This window comes from Rhinoderma darwinii, chromosome 7 (genome assembly GCF_050947455.1).
Source record: "Rhinoderma darwinii isolate aRhiDar2 chromosome 7, aRhiDar2.hap1, whole genome shotgun sequence".
NCBI classification, from domain to species: domain Eukaryota; kingdom Metazoa; phylum Chordata; class Amphibia; order Anura; family Rhinodermatidae; genus Rhinoderma; species Rhinoderma darwinii.
The window spans coordinates 112,047,471-112,073,982 of NC_134693.1; the positions used below are offsets into that span (position 1 = coordinate 112,047,471).

The 26,512-nt window shown below is 42.5% G+C and overlaps 1 protein-coding gene across 4 annotated transcripts in view; it reads right to left on the minus strand.

The window, feature by feature from the left end:
- Nucleotides 1–1,497: 1,497 nt before the first annotated feature.
- The window catches only part of ATG7 (autophagy related 7), a 259,880-nt gene continuing 234,865 nt past the window's right edge, over nt 1,498–26,512 (minus strand). For all 4 annotated transcript variants that reach the window (XM_075833851.1, XM_075833852.1, XM_075833848.1 and 1 more), the window contains exon 19: nt 1,498–1,651. In XM_075833851.1, the coding sequence (XP_075689966.1) occupies nt 1,619–1,651 (33 nt within the window). In that variant the 3' untranslated portion in view covers nt 1,498–1,618. The remainder of the gene's footprint in view (nt 1,652–26,512) is intronic.

Below are 26,512 nucleotides of genomic sequence, written 5' to 3' on the forward strand. Positions count from 1 at the left end.
GAAAAGGCGTATGCATCAGAATAAAGCCCGTTAGTGGCCGCAGTGAATAGGCGTATTGGCGGTCACTAACGGGTTAGGAAGTTATAAGACTAAAAAGCGCACTACAGTTCAAATCTAGTTGAACAAGAAGTAAAAACACGTGAAGGATTGGCTCAGGCACATGCCCATCTGAGCTGTGAAGATAGTATTGTCTTTTAAATACTGTGCTTTCAGGTTGGAAAATAGCTAAGGCAAAAGAGAGCATAAGAAAACTAATTTTAAAAAAAAGCACAACATATTTTTGGTCTAATCACAGTGTAAAGTTTTTTTGTTGTTGTTGCTGCCTAATAACACATTTCAAAAAATGGCTTATCCTTCCCTGCAACTTGGTTGGCCATAGACATAAAAATATTTACGATAAATGATCAAATATTTCAAACCTTTCATAAACCAAATAGATTATATATACTTCATTATCTACTGAAAACTGTCAAATACTGGCCACAATGACCATTAACAATCAATACAAGAAACCCCAAACTCTATTATTTACATGTGGCATTTTGGAGGAGATCACGCAACCACTTTTTTAATTTTTATTCTTTTATGTCCACATTAACGTAAAACGTTTCCTGTCATTTTCACACAAAAAAAACCCCAAAAATGCTACACAAACACACACCAAAAACACCTCATGTGAAAACGACCAAGGGATTTCTGTTACCGATAACATTTATGAGGAAAAAATATACACAGACTTACATGTGAACAAACATGTTTATACAAAAAAATTACTATGTCTATGGCCAGCAATATCAAAGACCTTTGATGTAACTAGATATCAAAAATGTTGACTAAAATATAAAATAGCTCTGATATAGAACATCTCTGCCCATCCCATGAACTTCAACAATAACACTTACCTATGTAAACATAATGTATTGAAGTAAAAGATCTCTGTACATAACAACCTATTACTCTTCAAGGTTTATATAGGACTGTTCATGGGTGATATAGGACTTCTTTCAAAATGGTCATTCATAAAAATCTTTGTAATATGTTATATGAAATGGCTGATCTGCAGGGATCAAAGAGTTATATTAATGTAGATGGCTAGCTTAGGATAACTTTGCATGTATATTTTATTTCCTACAGAAGCTCTGAGGTTTATATATATTTATTTAAATATTTTAATTTTGTTTTATTTTTGAAGTATTTATTTACAGGGAGATGGTGAAATGAAAATAAATTTTGTTGTCCAGGATTAGAAACAAGGGTCTACTTTTTTTCCTCCAAAAAAACAGCACCACAGCCGCTCAGCACCATTCACTTGAATTCTTCAATACCAAATATGAACAGAAGTGACGCAGTTCTGGGGAAAAAAAAGCTGAATTTTTTTTTTTATCCTAGTCAATCCCTAGAATTATGGAATTTGAACGTCAGCATTGGGAAAATAGAAAAGTACATCTGATCTGTAACCGTATACTATGTACAATGAAGTTCAAGAGGAAAAAAAACCAACATTCTACAATTTAATAGAAAGACAAAATGAGCATGTTCTACTTATTAGCAGCCAGGGAACGAGAAGCAGGATTGTGATGTGTCCCAACTTTTATTGCACAATGCGGGATCTTTGCTGTTAGATCACTTCATCATCACTCATGTCCCAGATCTGAAAAGAGTAATAAGGAGAGATTAATGACATAACAGCACAGAAAAAAAGTGAACAGCCACAGTATAAAAATCTTATAGAAAACATAAAAATATGTTTGAAGGAAACAATATTAGTGTGTGATTGTGGGATCCGATCATTGGGACCCTAATGAGATAACACAAGAATAAAGGGATCCAATTGAGGTTTACCAAATACAGCAAATTTTTTTATGTTCTGTGACTGGTATTGTATATTATCTCCAGTCACTTGAATTTGGTTAGACTGCAATACCAAACTCAGTGCAGGGACCAAAGTTGTGTCGGGTGAAACACCAAAGGGAACAAAGCGCTTGATGGAGTGCTTACTCTTGTAATTGATGGGGAACCAGTGGTCGGACCTGCTCTAATCATACATTTATGGCATATCCTAGAGATCTGCCTTTAATCTTTAAAAGTATGAAACCCAAGTTTTTTCCCGCTAAAAATTCACTATAAAGTACACAATTCCGAGGTACTCTGTAAAATATTGCTTATGGCTGGAATATTGGGAAAGAGCAGGAAGGAAAAGAGCCAAGCAGGGAAGGGAGCAGAGCCAAGCAGGGAAGGGAGCAGAGCCAAGCAGGGAAGGGAGCAGAGCCAAGCAGGGAAGGGAGCAGAGCCGAGCACGGAAGGGAGCAGAGCCGAGCAGGGATGGGAGAAGGGCCGAGCAGGGAAGGGAGCAGAGCCAAGCAGGGAAGGGAGCAGAGTCAATAAGAAAAGAGAGCAGAACCTAGAACGGAAGGGAGCAGAGCAAACTAGGAAAGAGAGCAAAGCCAAGAGGAGAAAATAGTAGAGCCAAGTAGAGAAGGAAGCAGAGCCAAGAAGAGAAGGGAGCAGAGCCAAGAAGGAAAGAGAGCAGAACCTAGAACGGAAGGGAGCAGAGCAAACTAGGAAAGAGAGCAAAGCCAAGAGGAGAAAATAGTAGAGCCAAGTAGAGAAGGAAGCAGAGCCAAGAAGAGAAGGGAGCAGAGCCAAAATGGGCCTATGGCTTGAATATTGTGAAAGTACAGTAAGGGAAAGGAGCAGAGCCAAGAAGGGAAAGGAGCAGAGCCAAGAAGGGAAAGGAGCAGAGCCAAGAAAGGAAAGTAGCAGAGCCAAGAAGGGGAAGGAGCAGAGCCAAGAAGGGGAAGGAGCAGAGCCAAGAAGGGGAAGGAGCAGAGCCAAGAAGGGGAAGGAGCAGAGCCAAGAAGGGGAAGGAGCAGAGCCAAGAAGGGGAAGGAGCAGAGCCAAGAAGGGGAAGGAGCAGAGCCAAGAAGGGGAAGGAGCAGAGCCAAGAAGGGGAAGGAGCAGAGCCAAGAAGGGGAAGGAGCAGAGCCAAGAAGGGAAAGGAGCAGAGCCAACAAGGGAAAGTAGCAGAGCCAACAAGGAAAGAGAGCAGAACCTAGAACGGTAGGGAGCAGAGCAAACTAGGAAAGAGAGCAAAGCCAAGAGGAGAAAATAGTAGAGCCAAGTAGAGAAGGAAGCAGAGCCAAGAAGAGAAGGGAGCAGAGCCAAAATGGGCTTATGGCTTGAATATTGTGAAAGTACAGGAAGGAAAAAAGCCAAGAAGGGAAAGGAGCAGAGCCAAGAAGGGAAAGGAGCAGAGCCAAGAAGGGAAAGGAGCAGAGCCAAGAAGGGAAAGGAGCCGAGCCAAGAAGGGAAAGGAGCATAGCCACAACTGAGAGGAAAAAAAATCCAGGACAGTGAGGGAGCACAGTCTGAGAAAGGAAAGAATGGAGCCGTAGCCGTGAAAGAACAGAGCAATGGCTATAAGAGGACAAGGCCATGGCCACGAAAGATCGGGTCCTGGGCCGAGAAAGAACGGAGTTGCTTTCAAGAAGGAAAGAAGCAGTTTCGAATACACATTTAGAAGTTAGACAGATGATGCTGATAACATTAATAGACATGGGAGTATTGTAAATCTCCTGAATATCTAAGATATTATAGGCACACCAAGTATTTTGGAAATATACGTAGTTGGAAATTTTGGATTCTTAGAGAACAAATCTGGCATCCCATTAATGCAAAAATAACAAACCACCTAAAGTTTTAATGCTACATTTATTTACAAATTCCTAATATACTATTATTATCAGATTGTTCATGAAGCAAACAAAAGAGATCTGCAACTAGTGAAGGGCAGCTGGAGGAAATCACAATTCTTCATGGTTACCCTTGGAGCCTGTCGGCAAAACTCTAGACTGTCGTTTATTGTGAAAGACAGTTCCTACAATAAAACAGTAAAAACCAGGCCTTCGTATGTCAAATATTTATGTTACTAAGGGCAATGTTTTATTTAGATGTCGGCTACATATACCATTAATGACAATATAGCTCTGGAAAAGAAACAGCCTGTTAAAAAATTAGGATATAGAAAGAAATAGAGTGAATAACAAACTTTCAGTCACATATTCCATATCTATACAACCTGCCCTTATTAATAAAATCCAATCCACACCCCAGAACAGCACCATTCGGATCTCCTTCCTGGTCTACAACCTTAAGTAAAAACACACAATCGTCATTCTCTTTGTGTTCCATTTAAAAAGTAGTTTGGGTATCCGGCAACAATCAGTGATGAAGAGAACAATACACCTACAGAGGCTGTTTGTTTTCCCAATTATTAAAAGGGAAGGATAGATTGTCCTGTAATTGACTTGACAAGACTTTGCCAAAGAAAACACAAGAAAATGTCAAGTTGGTCAGTTGGCTCAAAGACTTGATAAACACCTATTGTTATACGTATGACAATTCCATGACACAGAACAAGGTGAATTACACTGACATTTAAGCAATCAAATCTAATGTAAGTTAAAGGTTGCTGGTGTGCAACAGCGTATTTCGTAAAATTACTACTAATAATATAACACCATTCATTTCAGGGATTTAATTGCTGAAACAGTACAAAACAACCAGAGAACACTTAAGGTGGCTATCAGACAACAGATGTTAAATGGAATTTCGACCAACTTTAGTGGGATCTGATGACGATGGAATGCAATGGTGGCCAAATAGTAGATCAGGATCTACCGATAGACCTTACAGACGAAGCCATTACACCTTTGTGTTGGGCACCCAGACTGTTCTCCTGTAGAAGTTGGAAAAGTGCAACCTCAGAGGTCTATGTTTCAGTGTGCTATCACCACCTTTTTCTAGTAAAATGCTCAATTTTGAATAATATAGAGAATTGTGAGTCTTGAACTGTGCTATTAACTGGTGTGGGTTTTATACGCCCCCGATGGCTAATATACCTTCTAGCCAGAGCAGAGGGAAGGAGCAGTATGGTCATGTATGAAGAAGATATGGCTGTGAAGCAAGTACAACGGTGTCTACTATCACTATTATGCACTAAAGCATCCAAAAAATGGAAATCCCCCCCAAAAATTGCAGAAGCGTCAATCGGCCTGCCAAACAAGCTGATCAACAAAAACAGGCTACACAAAAAGTAGATCCCATACTGAAAAAGTTTGGCCACTTCTGATCTAGTGTCTACATAGGGGCATAAATTGGTCATAAACTGGAAGATCTGCTCCAATGTGACCAACTTTCCATTATATATATTTTTAACTATTGAGAAACATTGGTAACAAGGCATACATAGTAAGGCACTGGAAATTACGGGAACAAGATATTGTTTGTGCTCATGACTGCACATGTAAAATCCGATCCGAATAAATTATAAAACGATTAAACTTATCAGTGATAGGAGGGAATTACTTGACGTAAGTCCTATACACGTTTCGACTGATGGAATAAATTTCCATTGGTTACAACTGATCATTGAAGTATCATAGACATGTATATAAATTGTATTTCTTTATATAGCGGAATAGGAACCCCCCTGAAGAGCGCTGGACCAGAGATCCCATGATATCTGCTACTTGGGATCCAGGTAAATTGCGAGATTAATACTAACCTGGAAGAAGCATAATGTTTTTTGTTTTTTTTAATGAAATACATTTACCTATACTAATTTTTTTTTACCATGGAAATAATAAGTTGTTCAAAATGGTACAAATTGGGATCAATATATAAAACCGGTGCATGTGATGTCATATATTTGGTGTAGCTCGCTAGACATGTTGGACTCATTACTCTTCTTTACGTCACCTCATTGTTGTCGTACATGTACATCAATAATTTGTCAGCAAGACTAATAAATTTGGCACATTTTATGACCCCTGTTAAAAATTTCTTAAAAAGGTCAAGATGGGCGTAAAAAGTGATGAAAATGTATGATAAATTTGGTGCACACCATGTACTTTGGTGCATTATACTTAAAGTGCCACTCATTTTCTCCGGGTCACCTGCCCGAAGTTATGGCGGAAAAAGAATTTGATACATTGGGTGGAACATTTACCGAGGCAAATATGCGATGCCCACATCTTCTTCCCCACCGCCCCAGTGACCTGTGTAGGAGAGGCCTAGAGTGTTACTTGGTTGCCTAAGCAACTATACCAATAAATGTGCTGCCACTTCAGCCTGCAGATGAGATACCCAGATAAGATGAAATGATAACGACCCTTCAATAACTTTCGCCCATTGAGTATCTGCTGTACATGAGGTATAAATGAACAATCAAGTAGCACATTAACAACACAGCTGAATTTCTGTTACTCCTGTCAGTTTCATTTTTCTTTTTCTTCTACAGTGAATTGTAGACATTACTGAAATAATAAGATATCTATGGATGTACAAATATCCCACAGAGTGGGATATACTGTGATTGCTGTGAAATTTGAGAACCAGGCTCAGTAATCTGCATCGTAAAATGTCACCGCTAAAAAGTACACAGAAAAAATAAAAAATATACACAAAACGTTTCCAATTATTAATCATATGGAGAAGACAAGGTGCTTAGGTTACATAGGAACACACCATATGACTGTACCCTGGTACGTAACATACAGTTTAACGGACTTGTTCTGCTGTCAGAGGACATGTGGCATTAATGGTATATAGCAGGAGTGAATGAAGAGTGCCTGCTCTTAGACTAAACTCATAGTGAAATTTGAGTAGCGTCACAATTATGGAAATAATGGAGTCATACAATTACAATCCAGACACAACTGATCTTATCTATTATTCCTTTACAGAAGCCTCTTTTCTGAGTTCAGAGTTTTGGATTTCCGTGCTCCCCCCAACATTAGTCAAATAAACCTTATTTACTAGATATGATCTGAACACTGAAGTTTATACTGTGCAAACATCCTGGACTGGAGAGGACTCAGTAACAGCCCCAGACGGGGTTACAAGAGTTCGTTATCATACAGTGGGGGAGGGTAATCCATTTCATAGTCAAATCGCAGTGCGTATTTACAATAGAGATATACAAGTTATAGTATTATTATAAACTATATTTCTCATAATCAGGAAATATTTCCGAAGGCCGGGGTAGTCCGTCATTTCTGGTACGTAAGCTACCCATAATCCTGGCTGTGGAGTCAGTAAGACAAACGTCCGACGTATCTTTTTATTCACTGTCCGACTCCATCTCCGACTCATAAATGGCTCATATATAATAAACCCGATTGTCTGCTCGATGTGTATAAATGTTTGTGTAGTTGGTATTGTTGTATGTGAAGAGAGAACAATGTGCACTCAAAATACTTTATGCAGTTATATACACTATATGGACAAAAGTATTAGGACACACCTCTTAATCATTGCTTCATTCAGTCCTATTGTCACAGGTGTATAAAATCAAGTACCTAGCCATGCAGGCTGCCTTTACAAACATTTGTAAAAGAACGCATCCTCTGGACGCAGACATAGTTAAAGACTACATTCAGATGAGCGTCGTGTACCTCGGACAAGAAACACTAACGTTTTTCACATCCGAGGGGCACCCGTGCAGGACGCATTGTCATGGATCCCCCATAGACTAGAGTCCATGGGGGGGATGCGTGGCATGCGGTAAAATAGGACATGTCCTATTTTTTTCACGGACCCTTCACACGCTCCGTTCAATTAATGGTCGTGTGAACGGCCCCATTGAAATACATGAGCCCGTGTGACGGCCGTTGTTTTAACGGCCGTCAGACGGACGTGATACATCCGTTGTTTTAACGGCCATCACACGGACGTGATACACACTTGTCTGAATGAGCCCTAATGAACACTTTGTACTGTTCCTGGTTGTCAGGAAACTGAGTTTCCCAGTTGGCCAGGCTAGAAGGGAGTGGTGGTGCAGCATCAGCTCGTTCGGAGCTAAGTGCTGACGTGATTGGCTGGACGCAGAGTAGGGAGGGGGAAAGGCAGGGGATATAAAAGAAGGAAGGAGTGTTGAGCAACAGAGCAGGACACCGTGTGATAAGTACAGAACACTACATCACAGCCCTGGCACTCACAGCCCTCAGTGCAGACCGATCATTGCGACAAAGACCGTATTCACCCTCAGGGCTCCAGTCTGTTCAGGAGGGGGGTCCACTTATGAAACTTTTGCACTGGGCTTACCAAAGTGTTGAAACGTCCCTTTGTCCAGTAGTGAAATTTCCTCCTCTGGTCTTAAGACCAGCTTAACTTCACTACTGGGCATGTGCAGCATAGATAAGGACATTTTAACCAAGGGCCTTGGAGTAGCAACATGAAGATACTTAGTATAAAGGTGGTTTTACACAGGGAGATGTGCTGCCGACTAGCAACCATGTTTTGGGCCGCAGAAATGAACGAGCTGATCGCTATCCTCTTTACACAGGGCAATGATCGGGAACGAGGGTTTGTATGAACACCGGATCACCCGATCATTGACCCATGTAAGTGGCCCTTAGGGGTAGGAGAGAACAAAGGAGAGGTGATAATTGATTTTCTGTAGCAAATAGAACAGCATCCATCAGCTACAGATATTTGCAGGAAGAAAAAATTGGTGGACCATAAACGGCGCTGCTAGTAACTTGGCCTGATGAAGACGCTGGTTCAGCGTTGAAACGTGCAGTCCTTTACAGTAAATTATTTATTTTTGTATTTCCAAACACTGGAACCGCTTCTACCTTCATTACTAGCAGCGCCGTTTATGGTCCACCAATTTTTTCTTCCTGCAAATACCTTACAGCGGTAACCGGATGGGACCTGGCTGCAGCGGTCTAATGATACCTATTTCATTATAAGTCTACAACAGCGTTGTGCCTGTGCTAGAACGATGCCAAGAGGTGAGCTCAGTTGACTTTCCTCTGTTTTATTCCATTACATTTGGTGATCTGCACTATGTGGCGCCGTACGTTTTTATGCTTTCTTCTCCAGCAGCTACAGATGTCACCATAACAGCAAGCAAAAGTTTACCCTATAACAGCAGGCGTCAGCTACAGTCACCACAATAAGAGCATCATCCAGCCACAAGTGTTCCTACAACAGTGCACACCATGCCATGAAAACAGCATGCACCAGCCACAAGTACTACCAAAACAGTATGTGTCAACCAGATCTGTCCCCATGTTTATGTATGCAGAAGAGGATATGAACTCAGGCTTTCTGCTAAATGTATGCCAGATGCCACCAAAAGAGCGTGTGTCAATCATAATGTCCCCATAACAGTATGCCACCGTAAAACTGCCCTTGCTAAAGTAGGCCAGCTATTGATGCCAGAGTGCCTGCCACAGAAACCTTCTACATTACCATCCATGAATTCCCTCCACATTGCTCCGCTTACCACTGCTTCTTGGCGTTGCTGATCCAGCTGACACTTCTGCTCTGCCATTCTCCTTTAGGTCACAAGTCCAGAACTGCCCTAAGAGCTAGTAGCCAGAAGCGAAGTCCAAAAGGGGTGTAGGTCTGGTGCCCAGCTATTAGCCTGACGAGTTAAGGTGCATAGTGAGATGGCCAGAATAAAGATCTACTGTTCAATGCTCAGTGGAGGACCAATAGTTTATGATCGATTATTTGGACACCACTAAGATGATTAAGAAGTATAATGAAGAAAAACGGAAAATGTTTAAAATTCCTCACTTTCTCAATCAGAACCAAGACCAGACTTCTAAAATTAATCAGACCGCAGACCAGACCCCCTACAATTAATCCAACATCAGACCAGCCTTAAAAATGAATTCAGACTCAACTAATTCAGACCCCAGGCACTGATCATGGACCTAAAGGAAGGTAAGCAGCCCCCGTTCCCATATATGTTCATTAGATATTTTTTATTGTATCACTATAAATAGATCAGTTGAATGAATCAATTATACAACCCTTGACAAATCATATGATGAAACACGAGTCTGGACATCAGCGTCCTCTCTTCCTCAGGTCTCTACCTGCATTATCTCTCCTTTTGCCACTTGCTTCTTTCTTACCTATACTAACTGTATACATCTATAAATTGGTATTTGTCAGCACTTGCACTTTATATACATACCTGCTGTATGTAACTGGAAAGATGCATTTGTGGGATATTGGTTTGCAATGTTAAATACTTTTGGTCAAAAAAGACAAACGTATTGTAGGTATATGATACCTTTATTGGCTAACAAGAAAAATTATATATGTAAGCTTTTAGATTACACAGGCTCCTTCTTCAGGAAGGTTTACAAATGAATGACTTAGAAAAGAGCACAACATTTAAGGCTTCGTTCACATCTGCGTCAGGGTCCCGTTGCGGCGTTCCGTCGGAGCTTCCCGTCAGAACGGGACCCTGACAAACACATGGAAACCATAGGTTTCTGTTTGCATCACCATTGATTTCAATGGTGACGGATCCGCTGCCAGTGGTTACAGTTTGTCTTAGTTGTGCAAGGGTTCCGTCATTTTGACAATCAATACCGTAGTCGAGAAGGGGGGGCCCAAGTTTGGGTAACAGCCGAAGGCTTATGGTCTACTTAATCCGCCAGTGGTCTGATGCAACGTGTTAAAGATATTATGGAAAGATAGCAGTCCATGGATATCGTTTGGTATATACATTGACTGGCAGCTCATATTGGTTTCACTGTGAGGGGGATTGTTGTTGTAGGATGTATAAATCAGACCTTAGACCAGACAAAAAAAAAGAAAGAAAGAAAAATATATACATATTACTCCCGGCTCCTCTTCACTTCAGTATTACAGGAACCAGATGACAGCTAAATTTTTAAGTCTCAGATGGAATTTATCGGACTAAAACACACCATGAAAAAACCCATCTAATAGCGTTTGTTTGCTTAGACCCTTAAGTAAATGACTTTGAGGCATAATACATTAAAGAAAATGAAATCTAATCTCAGACCACCAGGAGAACGTATAAGTAAAATAAATGAACTTCAGACACAAACTTTGATCTGTTCACTGATAAAAGTCAATTACTCCGACTCCAAAATATAAACTGCAAACCTTTTTTCTTCAGCAAAAACACAAAAATATTTTCATAATCGTTATTTTTTTTTAGCTATTTTAATAATTCTATATTTATTTATTAAATAAGACTCCAAATCAGATCATATCTTAATCTACCACCCACAAGATGAAAGCACATCTCCTTTTTACTATCTCCAAAACAATAGATAAATCTAGCATCAAAGTGGTAACTTGAACAAAAACTGCTTTACCGATAAGTGTAGGAAAAAAGTTATTTCTAGAATCAGACTATGACTGTGCAAGGATCACATCTAAACTCTAAGGATACAATCAATCACATGGAACTACTTTTGCGGATTTTGTGGCGAATTTGCTGTGTACAGTATTTGTGTTGCAGATCTCAGTGCATAGTTTCACATGTCGAAGTCGCCAGACCAATTATTTACGTACACACTGAGCTGTAACTTGAAGCTCCTGGGTCCACTCAACTATCAAGTGCTCAGTATTAAAAAGCACTGCTGTGTGCGCTTATGTGGTAGGTAAGGCTTCGTTCACATCCGCGCCAAGCTCCAGTTTTGACGTTCCGTCTGAGCTATCCGTTGGAACGGGACCCTGACACAAAGGGAAATCAAAGGTTTAAGTTTCCATCACCATTGATTTCAATGGTGACGGATCCGGCGCCAATGGATTCCGTTTGTCTCCGTTGTGAAAGGGTTCCATCGAAGTCAACTACGCTATTGATTAAGTCAAAACGACAGAACCCTTGTACAACGTAGACAAAAGGAAACCATCGGGACCAGATCCATCACCATTGAAATCAATGGTTTCCGTTTGTTTCTGTCAGGGCTTCGTTTCGACGGAAAGCCCTGACGGAACGTCAAAACTGGAGCTTGGCGTGGATGTGAACGAAGCCTTACCTACCACATAAGAGCACACAGCAGTGCTTTTTAATACTGAGCACTTGATAGTTGAGTGGACCCTGCCCTAGCGCAGATGTGAACGAAGCCTAAGCTGTTGTGCACCGTCAGACTTTAGGGCCTGGGGGCGCCTTCAACTTCTGTACAACCTCTATAGCCCTTATAGTTAAGACTTCCTGTCCACATATAGTGGCCCAGTCCTTTATCGCAGCCCTTCTGAAGTAACAGTATTTGGATTATCTACAGAGTAGACTTGGGAAATTATCCAGCTCCCCTTTTACTTTTAATCATGAAAGGCTGGATCACTTGCCTTCAAAAACGCCTGTTAAGACATGTACCGTCGGCAGCAAGGTCTTCTATATCCCTCAACTAAAAAATTACTTCCCCCTCTCTATCTCCACAAAGTTAATTGAGAATATGTAGGGGACGGTGAAGATCCTGGATAATACCCCTTTAACATGATCTACTATATATATATATATAATACAACTTGTGTTACCACTCTAGGAAGACTTGACATTTATTTTACTGGGACTATGCAAAAGTCAGGGACCACTTTTTCGTTTATTTACTTCCCAGTCAAACAATACAATACAAGTCAGTAATTTTTCAATATATCAGACAGCCGTAATGTGGGCGTTTGTTAGCATCCGTATTATAGCCGCAGTACCCTGACTTCCTCGGGTTCAACCAAACTTCGATCACTACAGAGATCTGACATGGCCAGGATATCCCATAACTTACTGATAAGTAAAGGTCAGACCACTGGGAGGAAAAAAAAAGTCCCTAATATTTTCACAGTACTTAATATGCAAAACCACTTGCTATTAAAGAGTGATATAGGCAATTGACCTGAACTTCGTTGCTCTGTACTGCCTTGCCACCCACATGATCATTAGGCCTTATCTGTCACAAGTTTAGACTTGGCTATCTTTAGTTTAATTCCCACAATGTTACGTTTCCCACCAGAGAAATAGATCCTCTACGCTGCATTCGGTTTGGCCCTTCCTATATTAGGGTGTGGAGTCTACGGAATCTCACGGTCTTCATCCTTAACCCCAGCAAGGATATATGGCTTTCTCGGTCGAATTCCCAGGTTGCACTCCCAATAGTAACTGATTGGCAGCAGGTGCGCCGTTGCAGAAGTCAAGAATGTAGTCGAGGGCTGTCAACGGATTAGTAGTCAGAAAGTAGCAATTCGGAGAATGAGACAGGATCGGTACTCAGGTGTCTGGCCAGGAGTCGATACCAGGAGTAGAACCACAGGACCAAGTGGCAAATCCAAAGGGCGAGATAGGAGCGTAATCCAGGAACAAAACCCGACGTCAGAATCAGAGTCAAAAAGTAATAGGAACAAGAGCCAAACAAAGGATGCACCTTGATTTGGAGGCAAGGCATGGCCAGCTGATTCCCCTTTACATAGGCTGCCAGGCCTGATGTCATCAGGTGTCAGTTGCCCCGACAACTTCATGCTGTCAACCGTGGTGAAGAGGAGAGTCGCGCCTGGTTCCAGTAGGGTCGTGTCCTGAGGAGGTACCAGAGGAGGAGGCGGCAGCAGTACACAGAAGCTGCTATCGATTGCCAAGACTCATTGCTGGTGATGATCAGGCCAAAAACCTGTTCCCTAGGGCCACAATTGCGGATAAGATGTTCTTACTGGCCAAAGGAACCTAGGTTCAGATTTTGTATCTATGTCACTGTATATGAATTTAGTACCCCATGTGCAGCATCTGACACTGATATGTCAAGTCTCAGATCAAGAGAATGTATTCCAGACCCCCAGCACTATGGCTAGTCTATCTAATCCTAGAAGAAACCCTGTGGACAAAACAGAACACCTTCCAGGATAAGCATTGTGAAAGAGAACAGCTTAGAGCCATCAGTTGTATGTGGGCTGAGAGGAGACAGATTTGTTCTACAACAGCTAACATCCAGTTATATGTTTTTTGGTTGTGCAATGGATCAGCTTTAACACCCGGCCCCAGTTAATGGGTCTGTGGTGAATATATTCATTATGGCTGTGAATCTCCCAGAAATCCCTAATAAATCCTTCCTCTTATTTTACCCACTTATGTCCTCCCTTCAGGGCTGCGAGCTTTGAGCTTTTCGAGGTCTGTGCAGCACTCACCCCCCTCACGGATCATGTGGATACAACTTGTTCACTCAGCAGAACCTGTGCAGCTTCTCTATCCATTAAATGTTGGCTCAGATGTGCACTTTTCTGCCTAATGGACTTGGAAAATGGACGTAAGTGTATAGTTTGCAAAAGCCACTTAATGCTCCTCTTCTTTGCCACAGACCTACCAAAAATAGCGTATTTTAGTGGGTGGTACACCGCTGTAGCGAAGTCATATATCCTAAAGGAGTAACCTTAAAGGAGATACACTACATATTGTTCAAACAAGTGTATTTTGCAGTATTAGCAAATTGAAAAGACATAATAGATGAAGAAACTAATAGAAAATATATCTGAAAAAACAGAGCACTATCTGGGTATAAGAACATAATACAATATATGTCAGGAGTGGCTACAATTTTTGAGAATGGGATCTACATAAATTCTGTGGTGAATAAGTTTGGTGATCTACAAAGGAACCAGGGACGGATATGTTTGGCAGGTGGAAGTCTCTATATTATCCGACAACGAGCAAATAAATAAAAAAAGGGTGATGCCAAGCACACAAACATAAACCTGTGAGAATGCAGTCTTTCCACTTCTGTAGGAGAATAGCCTGGTGGCCCAACATCTAGAACTACTGGCCCCGACTGTGATGTCTACTGGAAGATTTTTATTTACTATTTAGCCTCCTCTGGTGTATGTTATAGCTCTGTCTCAAACCAATGATCACAGGAAGCGTAATCTCGTTTTAAATGACAGTTTACAGCGTAATCTCGCGAGATTACGCTTGCTGTGCTGTAAATTTCACACAAACGTTACCGAAGTGTCAGGATTCTGAATAGGCATCACGTCCTGGCTGGTAGTCATCTCTATTCATGGTCAGGATACTTCAGTGATGTTAGTGTGTGTGTGTGTATGTGGCTGCACATAGTGATCTAGCTAGATCACTATGTGCTGTGTAAATGAATGGGGAGAAGTGTATCATGCTGATTGGTCTGCGTCATACACTTCTTTCCACAACGCCCACTTGGTCAAAAAGTAAAACACGCCTAGTTGTTCATTAAGAAAGTCATTAGCATAAAGCTAAAATAGGTCATAACTCAGAAAAAAATGATAGTTTTTCTAAATAAAAAGCACTGCTGTAATCTACATTACAGCGCCGATCACATCATGTACAATATAGGCCACTTATAATGTGGTGACAGAGCCTCTTTAAAGGGCTTCTCTGGGTCTTTAATATTGATGGCCTAGCCTTAGTCTAGGCCATTAATGTTGGATCGGTGGATGTGGATCCCTGCTGATCAGCACAGCACAGGGGTTGGGGAACAACTGCAGTATATGATACAGCTGCTCATATAGACCTACTCATAGGCCACTGATCAAACATTGATTGCCTATCCTAAGGAGAGTCCTGGAGAACCCCCTTAAGTCACAAAGTTTTAGTTAGAGCAGTAGAAACAATAAGGAGATATTATTGCTAGCCCAGTGCTGAGTGTTCTTGAATCCTGAATCCAATATTCTGTATCGTTCTCTTTATCCTATCTATTTATTCGAAGTAATCCACATTAACTTGTTTAAAATATTGCACTGGAAGAATCACTCTGTTTAAGTATTTTCACAATTGTTTTTGCAAGTCACAATCTTCTCCTAAGGGCTTATTCAGACGAACGTAAAAAAAAGTCCGTGCACCACGTGCTTTTCTGTTTACAAACATACAGTGTCATAATTATGGTGGCTGCGCGAAAAGCACGCAACCGCGCACCATATGATCATGACACACGGAGCTGTAAAGTGCCTTTTGCGCACGCAAAACGCACACGCTCATGTGAATCCGGCCTAAATGTAACAGCAACTATTTTTTCTTCTTCTAAACTCCCTGTAACACCCCCTGCTAATGCAAATGCTGTGTAACTGGTCTTTTTCTCCTGAATGAATACACAGACTGTATTTATTGTAGACTATGGTTCAGTAATTTTCCAGGCTCCAATTAGATTGAATTCAGTTCTGCTATTTCTCTCAGGCACCAAATAGATTTTTAGAAAGTAGACTATCAAAAAATGATTAAATAAGGTGATCATTACATCTAAATAAACTTTTATCAATAGAAACATAAACACTCACTCAAGAAAAAAAAAGTAGCAATTATATACAGATTAAAAGCCATTGCCAATAGAAGGACCCTGCGTCCGCTTTGGAAATCCCATGCTATGTGGAAAATTACCAAATATAGCAGTCACTGTGTGCGACAAACAACTTAAAGGGGATGTCCAGGCACGGACAACTGATGACCTATCCACAGGATAGGTCCTCAGTATGTGATCGGTGGGGGTTCGACACCCGGAACCCGGCAACGATCAGCTGCTTTGGCTGCCTTGGGGCGCCGGATGTTATGCAGTATTCAGTGCTGGAAGCAGATGGTTCAACCATTGCATAGCGGCCGTGCTGCAGAACAGCAACTCTGCTCCTATTTACTTGAATAGGAGCAAAGCTGCAGTACTGCTGCTTAGCCGCTATGCAGTAGTCAGAGCCACCTGTTTCCGGGATTGAAAGGCTGGTGCTCGGAGACAGCCGGAGCAGCTGATCGGTGTGAGGTCTGGGTGTCGGACCACCACCGATCATATACTGATAACCTATTTTGTGGATAGGTAATCAGTTGTACGTGCCTGGACAACCCTTTTAACCCGTTAGTGACTGGCCCATAGTGTTTCTACGTCGGTCACTAACGGGCCTTATTCCGATGCAATAGACTTTTTACGTCGCTGCATCGGAATAAGTAAACAGAGCAGGGAGCTGTCAAATCTCCCTGCTCTCAGCTGCCAGAGGCAGCTGAGGGCTGGGGGCGTCCCTGCTCGACCGGGTGAGATCAATATTGGTATCGATCTCACCCGTTTAACCCTTCAGATGCGGTGCTGAATAGCATACACTGCATCTGAGTGGTTATGGAGAGAGGGAGGGAGCTCCCTCTCATCCCACTGACACCCGGCGATAAGATCGCCGAGTGTCTGTGTTTCCGATGGCAGCCAGGGGCCTAATAAAGGACCCCAGGTCTGCCTGTCGTGAATGCCTGCTAGATCATGCCTCTGGCATGACCTAGCAGATGCCTGTCCATTTTAAACGGACAGGCATAATACACTGCAATACAGAAGTATTGCAGTGTATTATAAATGCGATCGGATAATCGCATAGTGAAGTCCCCTAGTGGGACTAGTAAAAAAGTGAAAAAAACGTGAAAAAAAAAATGAAAAACCCACTTTTCCCCCTTACAAACTGCTTTCTTATTAGCAAACAAAATAAAGTAAAAAAAGTTACTCATATTTGGTATCGTCGCGTCCGTAACGACCACGACTATAAACTTATTACATCATTTAACCCGCACGGTGAACGTTGTAAAAAATTGCAAAAATTGCGGTTTTCTTTGAATCCAGACTTAAAAAAAATGTGATAAAAAGTGATCAAAAAGTCGCATCTACTCCAAAACGGTACCGATAAAAACTACAAGTCGTCCTGCAAAAAAAAAAGCCCTCCTACAATTGCATCGGCGAAAAAATAAAACCGTTATGGCTCTTCAAATATGGAGACACAAAAACAAATAATTTTGAAAAAAAAGTGTTTTCACTGTGTAAAAGTAGTAAAACATACAAAAACTATACAAATTTGGTATCGTTGCAATCGCAACAACCCACTGAATAAAGTTATTGTGTTATTTATACCACACGGTAAACGGTGTAAATTTAGGACGCAAAAAAGTGTGGCGAAATTGCTATTTTTTGTCTATCCCCCCCCAAAAACAAGTTAATAAAAGTTAATCATTAAATTCTATGTACCCCAAAATGGTGCTATTAAAAAATACTACTTGTCCCTGCAAAAAACAAGACCTTATACAGCTATGTCGACGCAAAAATGAAAAGGCTATAGCTCTTTGAGGGAGACGATGGAAAAACTGAAAAAATGGCTTGGTCCTTAAAGGACAGGTGTCGCGAAAAAAAATTTTTTATATCAATTTGCTTTTAGTGTTTTATTTAAAAAAAAAATTATTTGTGTGTTTGTGTTTTACTTTTTTTTATTTTTGCACTTTTTTTTGTCTATGGGGGCTGCCATTTTCTTTTTCATCTCTGTATGTGTCGATTGACGACACATACAGAGATGGAATACGGCACATACATCCCCATAGAGAATGCGATCGGGACCCGTTCCATTCACTATGCTGTACGCCGTCTGTGTGGGAACGGCACATGCGACGCTCACACACAGTCCAAATGGAAGGTCTTCGGCCGAGCGACGTCTGGCGCCATTTTCTTGTGAACCGAAGCCGCGGCCGGACAGTAAGATTACTACTTCCGGTCGCGGCTTCCGGACTTGTGTTCTAATGCAAGCACTTGGAGCGGAGGGAGCAGACGGAGCGGACGGACCGGAGGGAGCGGCGGAGGCAGGAGCAGGTAAGTTATTTCTGTGTATGTACGTGTTTTACTGTGTGTTTACTACTGTATGTAAACCTACTACACTGTGTGTTAGCTCAAAAAATGGCGACACACAGTGTAGGAGGTTTGACCGTTCAATCCCCTCCTTTCTCCTGGCACTAGCCAGGATAAGGGAGGGGGGATTCTGTGAGCTCACAAGAGCGAGTGTGTTTTCTCAAATTTTGCAGCATAAAGCAATGTGGTTGCTTTACCACATGCCATTTCTGCAATTTTGGGAATTGCTCCATCTAGTGACCAGCACTGGGAAATGTTATAAATTAGAATCTAATTTATAATATTTCCTGACTCGTGAAAAAATTAAAAAAATGAGAACAATGTTTAATCATTTATACACTAACTGTTTAACTAAAAAAAACAAAACATTTTTCTAGCGACACATTCCCTTTAAGGTCTAAAATAGGCTGGTCTTTAAGGGGTTAAAGGGAATGTGTCACTAGAAAAATGTTTCTTTTTTTTTTTTTAGTTAAACTGTTAGTATATAAATGATTACTTATTGTTCTAAGTCAGAAAATATTATAAATTAGAATCTAATATATAACATTTCCATGTGCTGGTCACTAGAGGGAGCGATTCCCAAAATTGCAGCATTGGCATTGCTTTATGCTGCAAAATTGGAGAAGACACACTTGCTCTAGTGTCCTCAAACAGGTGCCAGGAGAAAGGAGGGGGTTGAATGTTCAAACCTCCTACATTGTGTGCCGCCATTTTTTGAGCGAATGCACAGTGTAGGAGGATTAGATACAGTGGTAATCACACAGTATAACACGAACATACACACACATCACATACACAAACATAACTTACCTGCTCCTGCCGCCGCCGCTGCCTCCGCTCCTAGTCCTTGCTTCTGAACATATGGACGGAAGCTGCGACCGGAAGTAGTCATTTTACTGGCCGGCCGCGGATTCCGGTCCACATGAAAATAGCGCCGGAAGACCTTCCTTTTGGACTGTGTGGGAGCGGCGCATGCGCCGTTCCCACATAGACAGCGTACGCTATAGTGAATGGAACGGCTCCCGTTCGCATTCTCTATGGGGATGTATGTGCCGTATTCCATCTCTGTATGTGTCGTCAATCGACACATACAGAGATGAAAAAAAATATGGCAGCCCCCATAGAGAAGTAAAAAAAAGAAAGAAAAAAAAAGTACAACACAAAAAGACAAATAAATAAAATTTATTTTAATGACATACAATAAGCAATAACATATAAAAAAAAAAATTTCCGTGACACCTTCCCTTTAAAGTAGGGTTTACTATATCTATTACAAACATAACAAACGTACCATGATGCACTATTCTATTTAGTAAAAAAAAATACAGATAAAAGACAGAAACCTGAAGGACTCATAAGTCAATCAGAACTATCTGTATTTGTTACAAAATTGTTCCGAATGGATCCGTAATGGTTCCTGTAAAAACGGAACATATTGTATGATGCCAATGTGAACAAAGACTTAATGTGAATGTCCATCTTTTAACACCATGTGTCCAAAGTACCTAGAGCAAAACTACAAAAAACAAGGAGAACATATAAACTCCATGCAGATTTTGTTCTCGGTTGGATTCAAACCCGGGACCCCAGAGCTTTATGGTAAGATGACCTCATACAAAGCTAAAACAGTGGCTGTTGTAAGTCGTCTTCAAATAGCATTTTTTTTTAATCATACTCAATAATGATTCTCTTGATATGTAAACCTACGTATAAAATTGTCCTAATACAACTTCATGACATTCGTTTCAGTATCACGACTTAAAATGTGTATATTTGTATTTTAATATTTCAGAAATTATTAGAGTCCTTCTCTGGTCTGTTATGGTCAGGCAACTCACCAAGAAACACCATTTTACAGTTTATATATGCGTATAATATGCAACTCTGTGCTTTGCTGTTTAGAGAAATCATATTCACTCATATGACAGCGTACTCTTGGCCACCTTGCTATGGAGTCTCCACCTGGATGCAGCGGCTCCCTCCCCATGCAGGGACAGAAGACCCCTGTTCTCGATATAGATGTGGGTCCTAGAGCTGGGACCCACAGCTATCAGAGATTTATGGTATAAACTGTGCATATGCTAATAATGTCTGAAATAGACCAGATCTAACGGTTGTTAGTGGAAACCGTAAACAAGGATGTTAACAGACACATCCCTAAAAGATTAGCTTTGCTGTCTTAATGCAGTGGGACAGTTTTTCATGCATCACAATACTATACAGCGGCCGCCAGCATCTATTACCTTCGTGCCGGCGTTCTTCTCTTCCTTCCCGGGGACGGCGGCATATACTGTTCCCGTCTGTGCACACGCCCTGGTAGCCTTTTAAACGTGCGCACCACTATATTCTTCCCTACCCTATCCTACATAGGTCTGTCCTGCCTGTGCCTGAGCGGTGTTGTGTCTACTCATGTTCGTTATTGCAAATGGTCCCTTAGTTGTATCCGGTGTTCCCGTATCCAGTAATAGTGTTTGTTCCTGAGTGAAGTCTAGTGTTGGCGTCTAGCTCATCCTCTGTGAAACGTGACATCTGTGCCGAGTGTCGTCTGCTACGCAGAGTGCCGTCTGCTACACAGAGTGTCTGCCAAATCTAGTGCGTCCACATACCCCATAGCCTTGACAGCACACTCAGGTCATGGATCCCGCTGGTCAACCCAAGACAGTAATCCAATAGATGCAACAGACATGCGTGACCTCCGAGCTAGACAGGATCAGCTCCTCCAGGCAGTAAATTCTATTGTTAATCGCTTGGATCTTCCTTCTGCAACTGCTTCTTCTACACCACCTCCTGCTGCTCCTCCAGTCAGTACTGGGCCCGGAATCGCTCTGCCTCTACCACCTCGCTACGACGGAGATGCTAAGACCTGAAGAGGCTTTATTAACCAATGCCAGATTCATTTCAAATTGCACGCTTATCTTTTCCCCTCTGATGTTACCAAGATCGCATTCATGGTCTCTCTCCTTTCTGGCAAAGCTCTGGCATGGGCTAATCCCATCTGGGAATGCTCTGACTTATGGCTATTCTTAGAGACTTTATTTGAGGAACCAGATCGGACGTCTTCCACAGCTGCCTGTCTTCTGACTTTTGACTTCTGTCAAGGGGAATTGACGATAGGATAGTATGCCATCCAGTTCCGTACCCTGGCAGCGAAACTTGCCTAGAACAATGAGGCCTTAGTAGCTACTTTCTGGAAAGGACTGTCTCTCCAAATCAAGGATTAGCTGGCGGCTCGTGACCTACCATGCACCCTGGATGCCCTTATTCTGTTGGCAACTCGGATCAACATGAGGATCTAGGAACGTGCCAAGGAGGTCCGCCGGGAGAAAACTCACTTTGTCTTTGCTTATCTGGACTCCCCGTGCGGCTACAAATTTTATTCAGCAGGACCTAGTAGATAGTCTCCATCTGTCCACAGTTCCTCTGGAGAGACCTCTGGCAGTCACCTCTGTGAATGGGCAACAACTGCCTATCCTATTCTGTCCATCACTAAACCACTAAGTCTTTGAGTCGGAATCTTTCTCTCAGAACAGATAGTCTTCTACGTCTTGCCTAAAACCATCAACCCCATTCAGCTTGGCCTGCCTTGGCTTCATCTACATGCTCCGGTTCTCGACTGGAGTTGTGGAGAGGTCCTCCAATGGGAATCCAAGTGTCTTCACCGCTGCCTGCCATAGGTTCGTCCTGTTCTGCATCTGTCACTCTCTGGATTACCTCCACATTATGCCAGCTTTGCAGATGTCTAGCCAAAAGGAGGTAGAGGTTCTTCCTCCTCATCATTCATGCGATTGTCCTATTGAACAGCTCCCTGAAATCTCACTCCCTCATGGACGGGTCCATCCTCTCTCCTTACCAGAAACCTAGGCAATGTCGGTTTACTTCAAGGAGAACCTTGAGAGGGGGTTCATCTGGAAGTGTTCTTCTCCGGCCGGAGACGGATTCTTCTTGTCAAGAAAAAAGATGGCTCGCTTCGCCCATGTATAGATTACCGACATTTAAACCAAATCACGGTCATAAAGAAGTACCCCTTGCCACTATGCCACTAATCTCAGAGCTCTTTGAACAAAGTCGTGGGGCCAAGATTTTTACAAAGCTGGATCTACGCGGGGCTTATAACCTGATCCGGATCAGTCAAGGGGACGAATGGAAGACCACATTCAACACCTGAGATGGTCACTACAACCATAGCGTGATGCCCTTTGGTCTGTGTAACGCTCCAGCTGTGTTTCAGGAATTTGTAAATGACATCTGCCGGGATCTACTGTATGTCTGTGTAGTGGTATATTTGGACGACATCCTGATCTACTCACCAGATCTGACGAGGCATCGTTCGCATGTCCGCCAAGTCCTGTCGCGGTTAAGGGGGAATAGTCTATACGCAAAACTCGAGAAGTGCATATTCGAGAGGAACTCTTTGCTCTTCCTGGGCTACATTGTCTCAGATCGTGGTCTCAACATGGATCCAGAGAAGATTAAGTCTGTCTTAGAGTGGACACGTCCACAGGGCCTTTGGTCTATACAGCGATTTCTGGGATTCGCAAATTTTTACCAGAAGTTTATCTCCGACTGCTTCAATCTCTGCTCTCACTAAGAAGGGGCCGAACGCCAAGGTTTGGACTCCAGAGGCAGAGTCCGCATTTACCAGTCTCAAAGTGCCTTCACTTCAGCCTCATTTCTTCGCCATCCTGACGTGTCTCGACAGTTCTCTCTAGAGGTTGATGCTTCTTCCGTTGGTGCTGGAGCCCTTCTGTTTCAAAGAAACTCCAGGGGTTAGGCAGTGGTTTGTGGCTTCTTCTCCAAACTGATCTCTCCATTGGGGATCGGGAGTTACTTGCCGTCAAGTTGGCCTTGGAGGAATGGAGACATCTGCTGGAGCGCGCTATTCATTGGGCAACGATTAAATCCTCGTCAATCCAGATGGTTGTTTATTGCCCGATTCCAGTTTCTGCTCCACTTCTGCCCTGCAGATAAAAATGTGAGGGCCAATGCCCTATCTCGGTCATTTCAGATGGATGAATCGGAGGAGGCTCCCCAATATATCATAGATCCTCCCAGGATTATTGCCATTAATCATCTGCAAATCAGAGACATTCCTCCAGGAAAGACTTTTGTTCGTTCTGCAGACAGGAAAGATTCTCCTCTGGGGACACAATTTCAAACTGACTGGGCACTCTAGTGTCCGTAAAACACAGGACTTTATCTCTCGTCACTACTGGTGGCCCATGCTGCCTAGAGATGTTGTGGACTATGTTGCTTCATGTACCAGTTGCGCCCAAGACAAGTCTACTCATTCCAAGCCTGCTGGTCTGCTCCAACCTCTGCCCGTTCCTGATAGTCCTTGGCAACACATTGCCATGGATTTTTAGCACTGACCTTTCTCCTTCTGCAGGTTGCACTACTGTCTGGGTCGTGGTGGATCGCTTCTCTAAGATGGCACATTTCATCAAACTGACTGGCCTTTCCTCTGCTCCTCTTCTGGCAAATTTATTTATACAGCATATCTTTCGTCTGAACTGACTGCTACTCCATATCACGTCTGATCGGTGTGTGCAATTTACTTCTAAATTCTGGAGAGCCCTGTGTATAGATGTGAAATTGGACTTTTCTTCTGCTTATCACCCACAATCTAATAGCCAAGTTGAAAGGATTAATCAAATACTGGAAAATTATCTTCATCATTTTATTTCTATTCAACACGACAATTGGATGCAGCTCCTTCCTTGGGCCGAGTTCTCCTACAACAACCACACGAGTGAATTTACTGCTTCTTCCCCGTTCTTCATTTTTTACAGTCAACATCCAGGTGTTCCTCTTCCTGTGCCTGCTACATCTCAAGTACCTGCAGCTTACTCTTAATTTGGGGAATTAATTTATATCTGCCAGCAAACTAAGTTCTCTATTCCACAGGAGGTAGACCGCATGAAGAGAAATGCTGATAGAAAAAGCCCTCCTCAGTTTCTTCCTGGATCCAAAGTCTGGTTATCATCTAAGAATATTCGTTTGAAAATCCCCTCTTACAAATTCGCCCCCAGAATTCTTGGTCCTTCTGAAGTTCTCCAACAGATCAATTCTGTGTCATAAGCTACGGCTGCCTCCGAATCTAAAAAACCCCAACTCCTTCCATGTGTCCCTCCTAAAGCCTGTGGTTCTGAATTGCTACAGCAAATCTCCTGGCCCTGTAATTTCTCCCAGTGGTGCTTCTGACATCTTCGAAGTCAGGGAGATTCTGGACTATAAGAGGGTAGGAGGAAAAATCTTCTACCTGGTTGAATGGACGGGGTTTTTCCCCTGAGGAGAGATCGTGGGAACCTGAAGAGAACATTGATGCTCCTGCGCTCATCAAGAGATTCCTTTTGCGTTCTGATCCTAAGAAAAGGGGGCGTAAAGGGGGGGGGGGTACTGTAGCACTGGCGGCTGCCGTTCACCGTTATCCAGCTTCCCCTAACGTCTGCCAGCATCCATGACCTTCATTCTGGTGTCCTACTCCTCCTTCTCGGGGACGCTGTCATGTACTGCTCCTGTCTGAGCCTCGCGCTCGTAGGGTGCGCACACGCACCCTGGTGGCCTCTTAAAGGGCCAGCGCGCACACCACGATATTCTACCCTAGCCTGTCCCTGTGCTCCATGTCCTACATAAGTCCAGCCTGCCCTCCTTCCAGTGCCTGAGCGTTGTTGTGTCTACCCATGTTCGTTATTGCAAATGGTCACTTAGTTGTATCCTGAATCCCGTAATTGTGTTTGTTCCTGAGCGAAGTCTAGTGTTGGAGTCGAGTTCATCTTCTGTGCCACGTGTCATCTGCCACGCCAAGTGTCATCTGTGCCTAGTGTCTGCTACTCCTAGTGTCTGCTACTCCCAGTGTCTGCTACTCCTAGTGTCTGCCACGCCGAGTGTCTGCCACGCCGAGTGTCTGCCACGCCGAGTGTCTGCCACGCCGAGTGTCTGCCACGCCGAGTGTCTGCCAAATCATCTATCCAGGTACTCGTCTTAGAGACTGTTATTGACTATATTTTGGCCAGCTGCTACACTGCTACGGCAGAGCGGCCTAGTGGGTCCACATACCCCATAGCCTAGACATACAGTGTTAGGTGTAAAGACTACACTTCAAATCATGCAAATCACTTGAGAAAGCTCGGTACAGATATTGAGACAGCAAAATATTTTCAAACGTACTCATCTTTTTATGTAGATTAATTCCGTATTTCATGTTCTTTATGTATGGTATTTAGGTGGCGCATCATATGGATAAAAGAAAACTTGCCAGTCTCATATCTTTATTTGTGAGACTCGAGGAGACTGTGAGGCAACATAGAAGAACAGTCAAAATGTGTAGACTGACAGTGAAGTAGAGATGAAATGTCAGTCAGGTCTCTTGGTGGCCTGTTCCTACATGCAAAATAATTTCATTCATGTTGAGAGGGAGTTCTGAAAACAGAATTGTTCAGAGGAGACAAAGTTTTTTTAACATAGCCAGGTGGAATAATAAGACCACATCTGTGTGATAATCACTCCTGGAAGACGCGTTTCGTGCTTTAATCCACAAAATATGTTTGCAAGCTCAAACTTGTCTATTCATAATTCTCCCTCACGTTAATCAGTCCTTCCATCTTCTAGTTGACAGCCATCGCCAATTCTACAGTTGCCATCTGTTTTCAGTTCACAGGGACATTCAGTTTTATGTATTTTGGATATGACAGTCAACCTAGATTCATAGACTGGTTACAAATGAAGCTAGGATCATAACCTACCCTAAAGACATAGGCAAAGGCTCCATTAGTCATTTTACTGTTGTAAATGCATTTACCACTGATGACATAGATATACCAGATTTACATTTCAGAAACCTGTAGGAGCAAATTGGATGGCGCCTCAACATACCCATACTCATTAAATAAATGAAGGCCGAACCTGATGATTTTGATAGGACCGGTCGACGATCTAATGCGTATGGAGGTGAGCCAACTCTCCCTGACGGCCTATGTCTGGGAAAAGACATTTAAGGTTCTGTCCACACTACCATCATGGCTCCATTTCTTGAGAGCCATGGCTGGTATGACGGATCTGTTTTCAAATTAATCCCAGCAAATCCAGATGGATCCCGT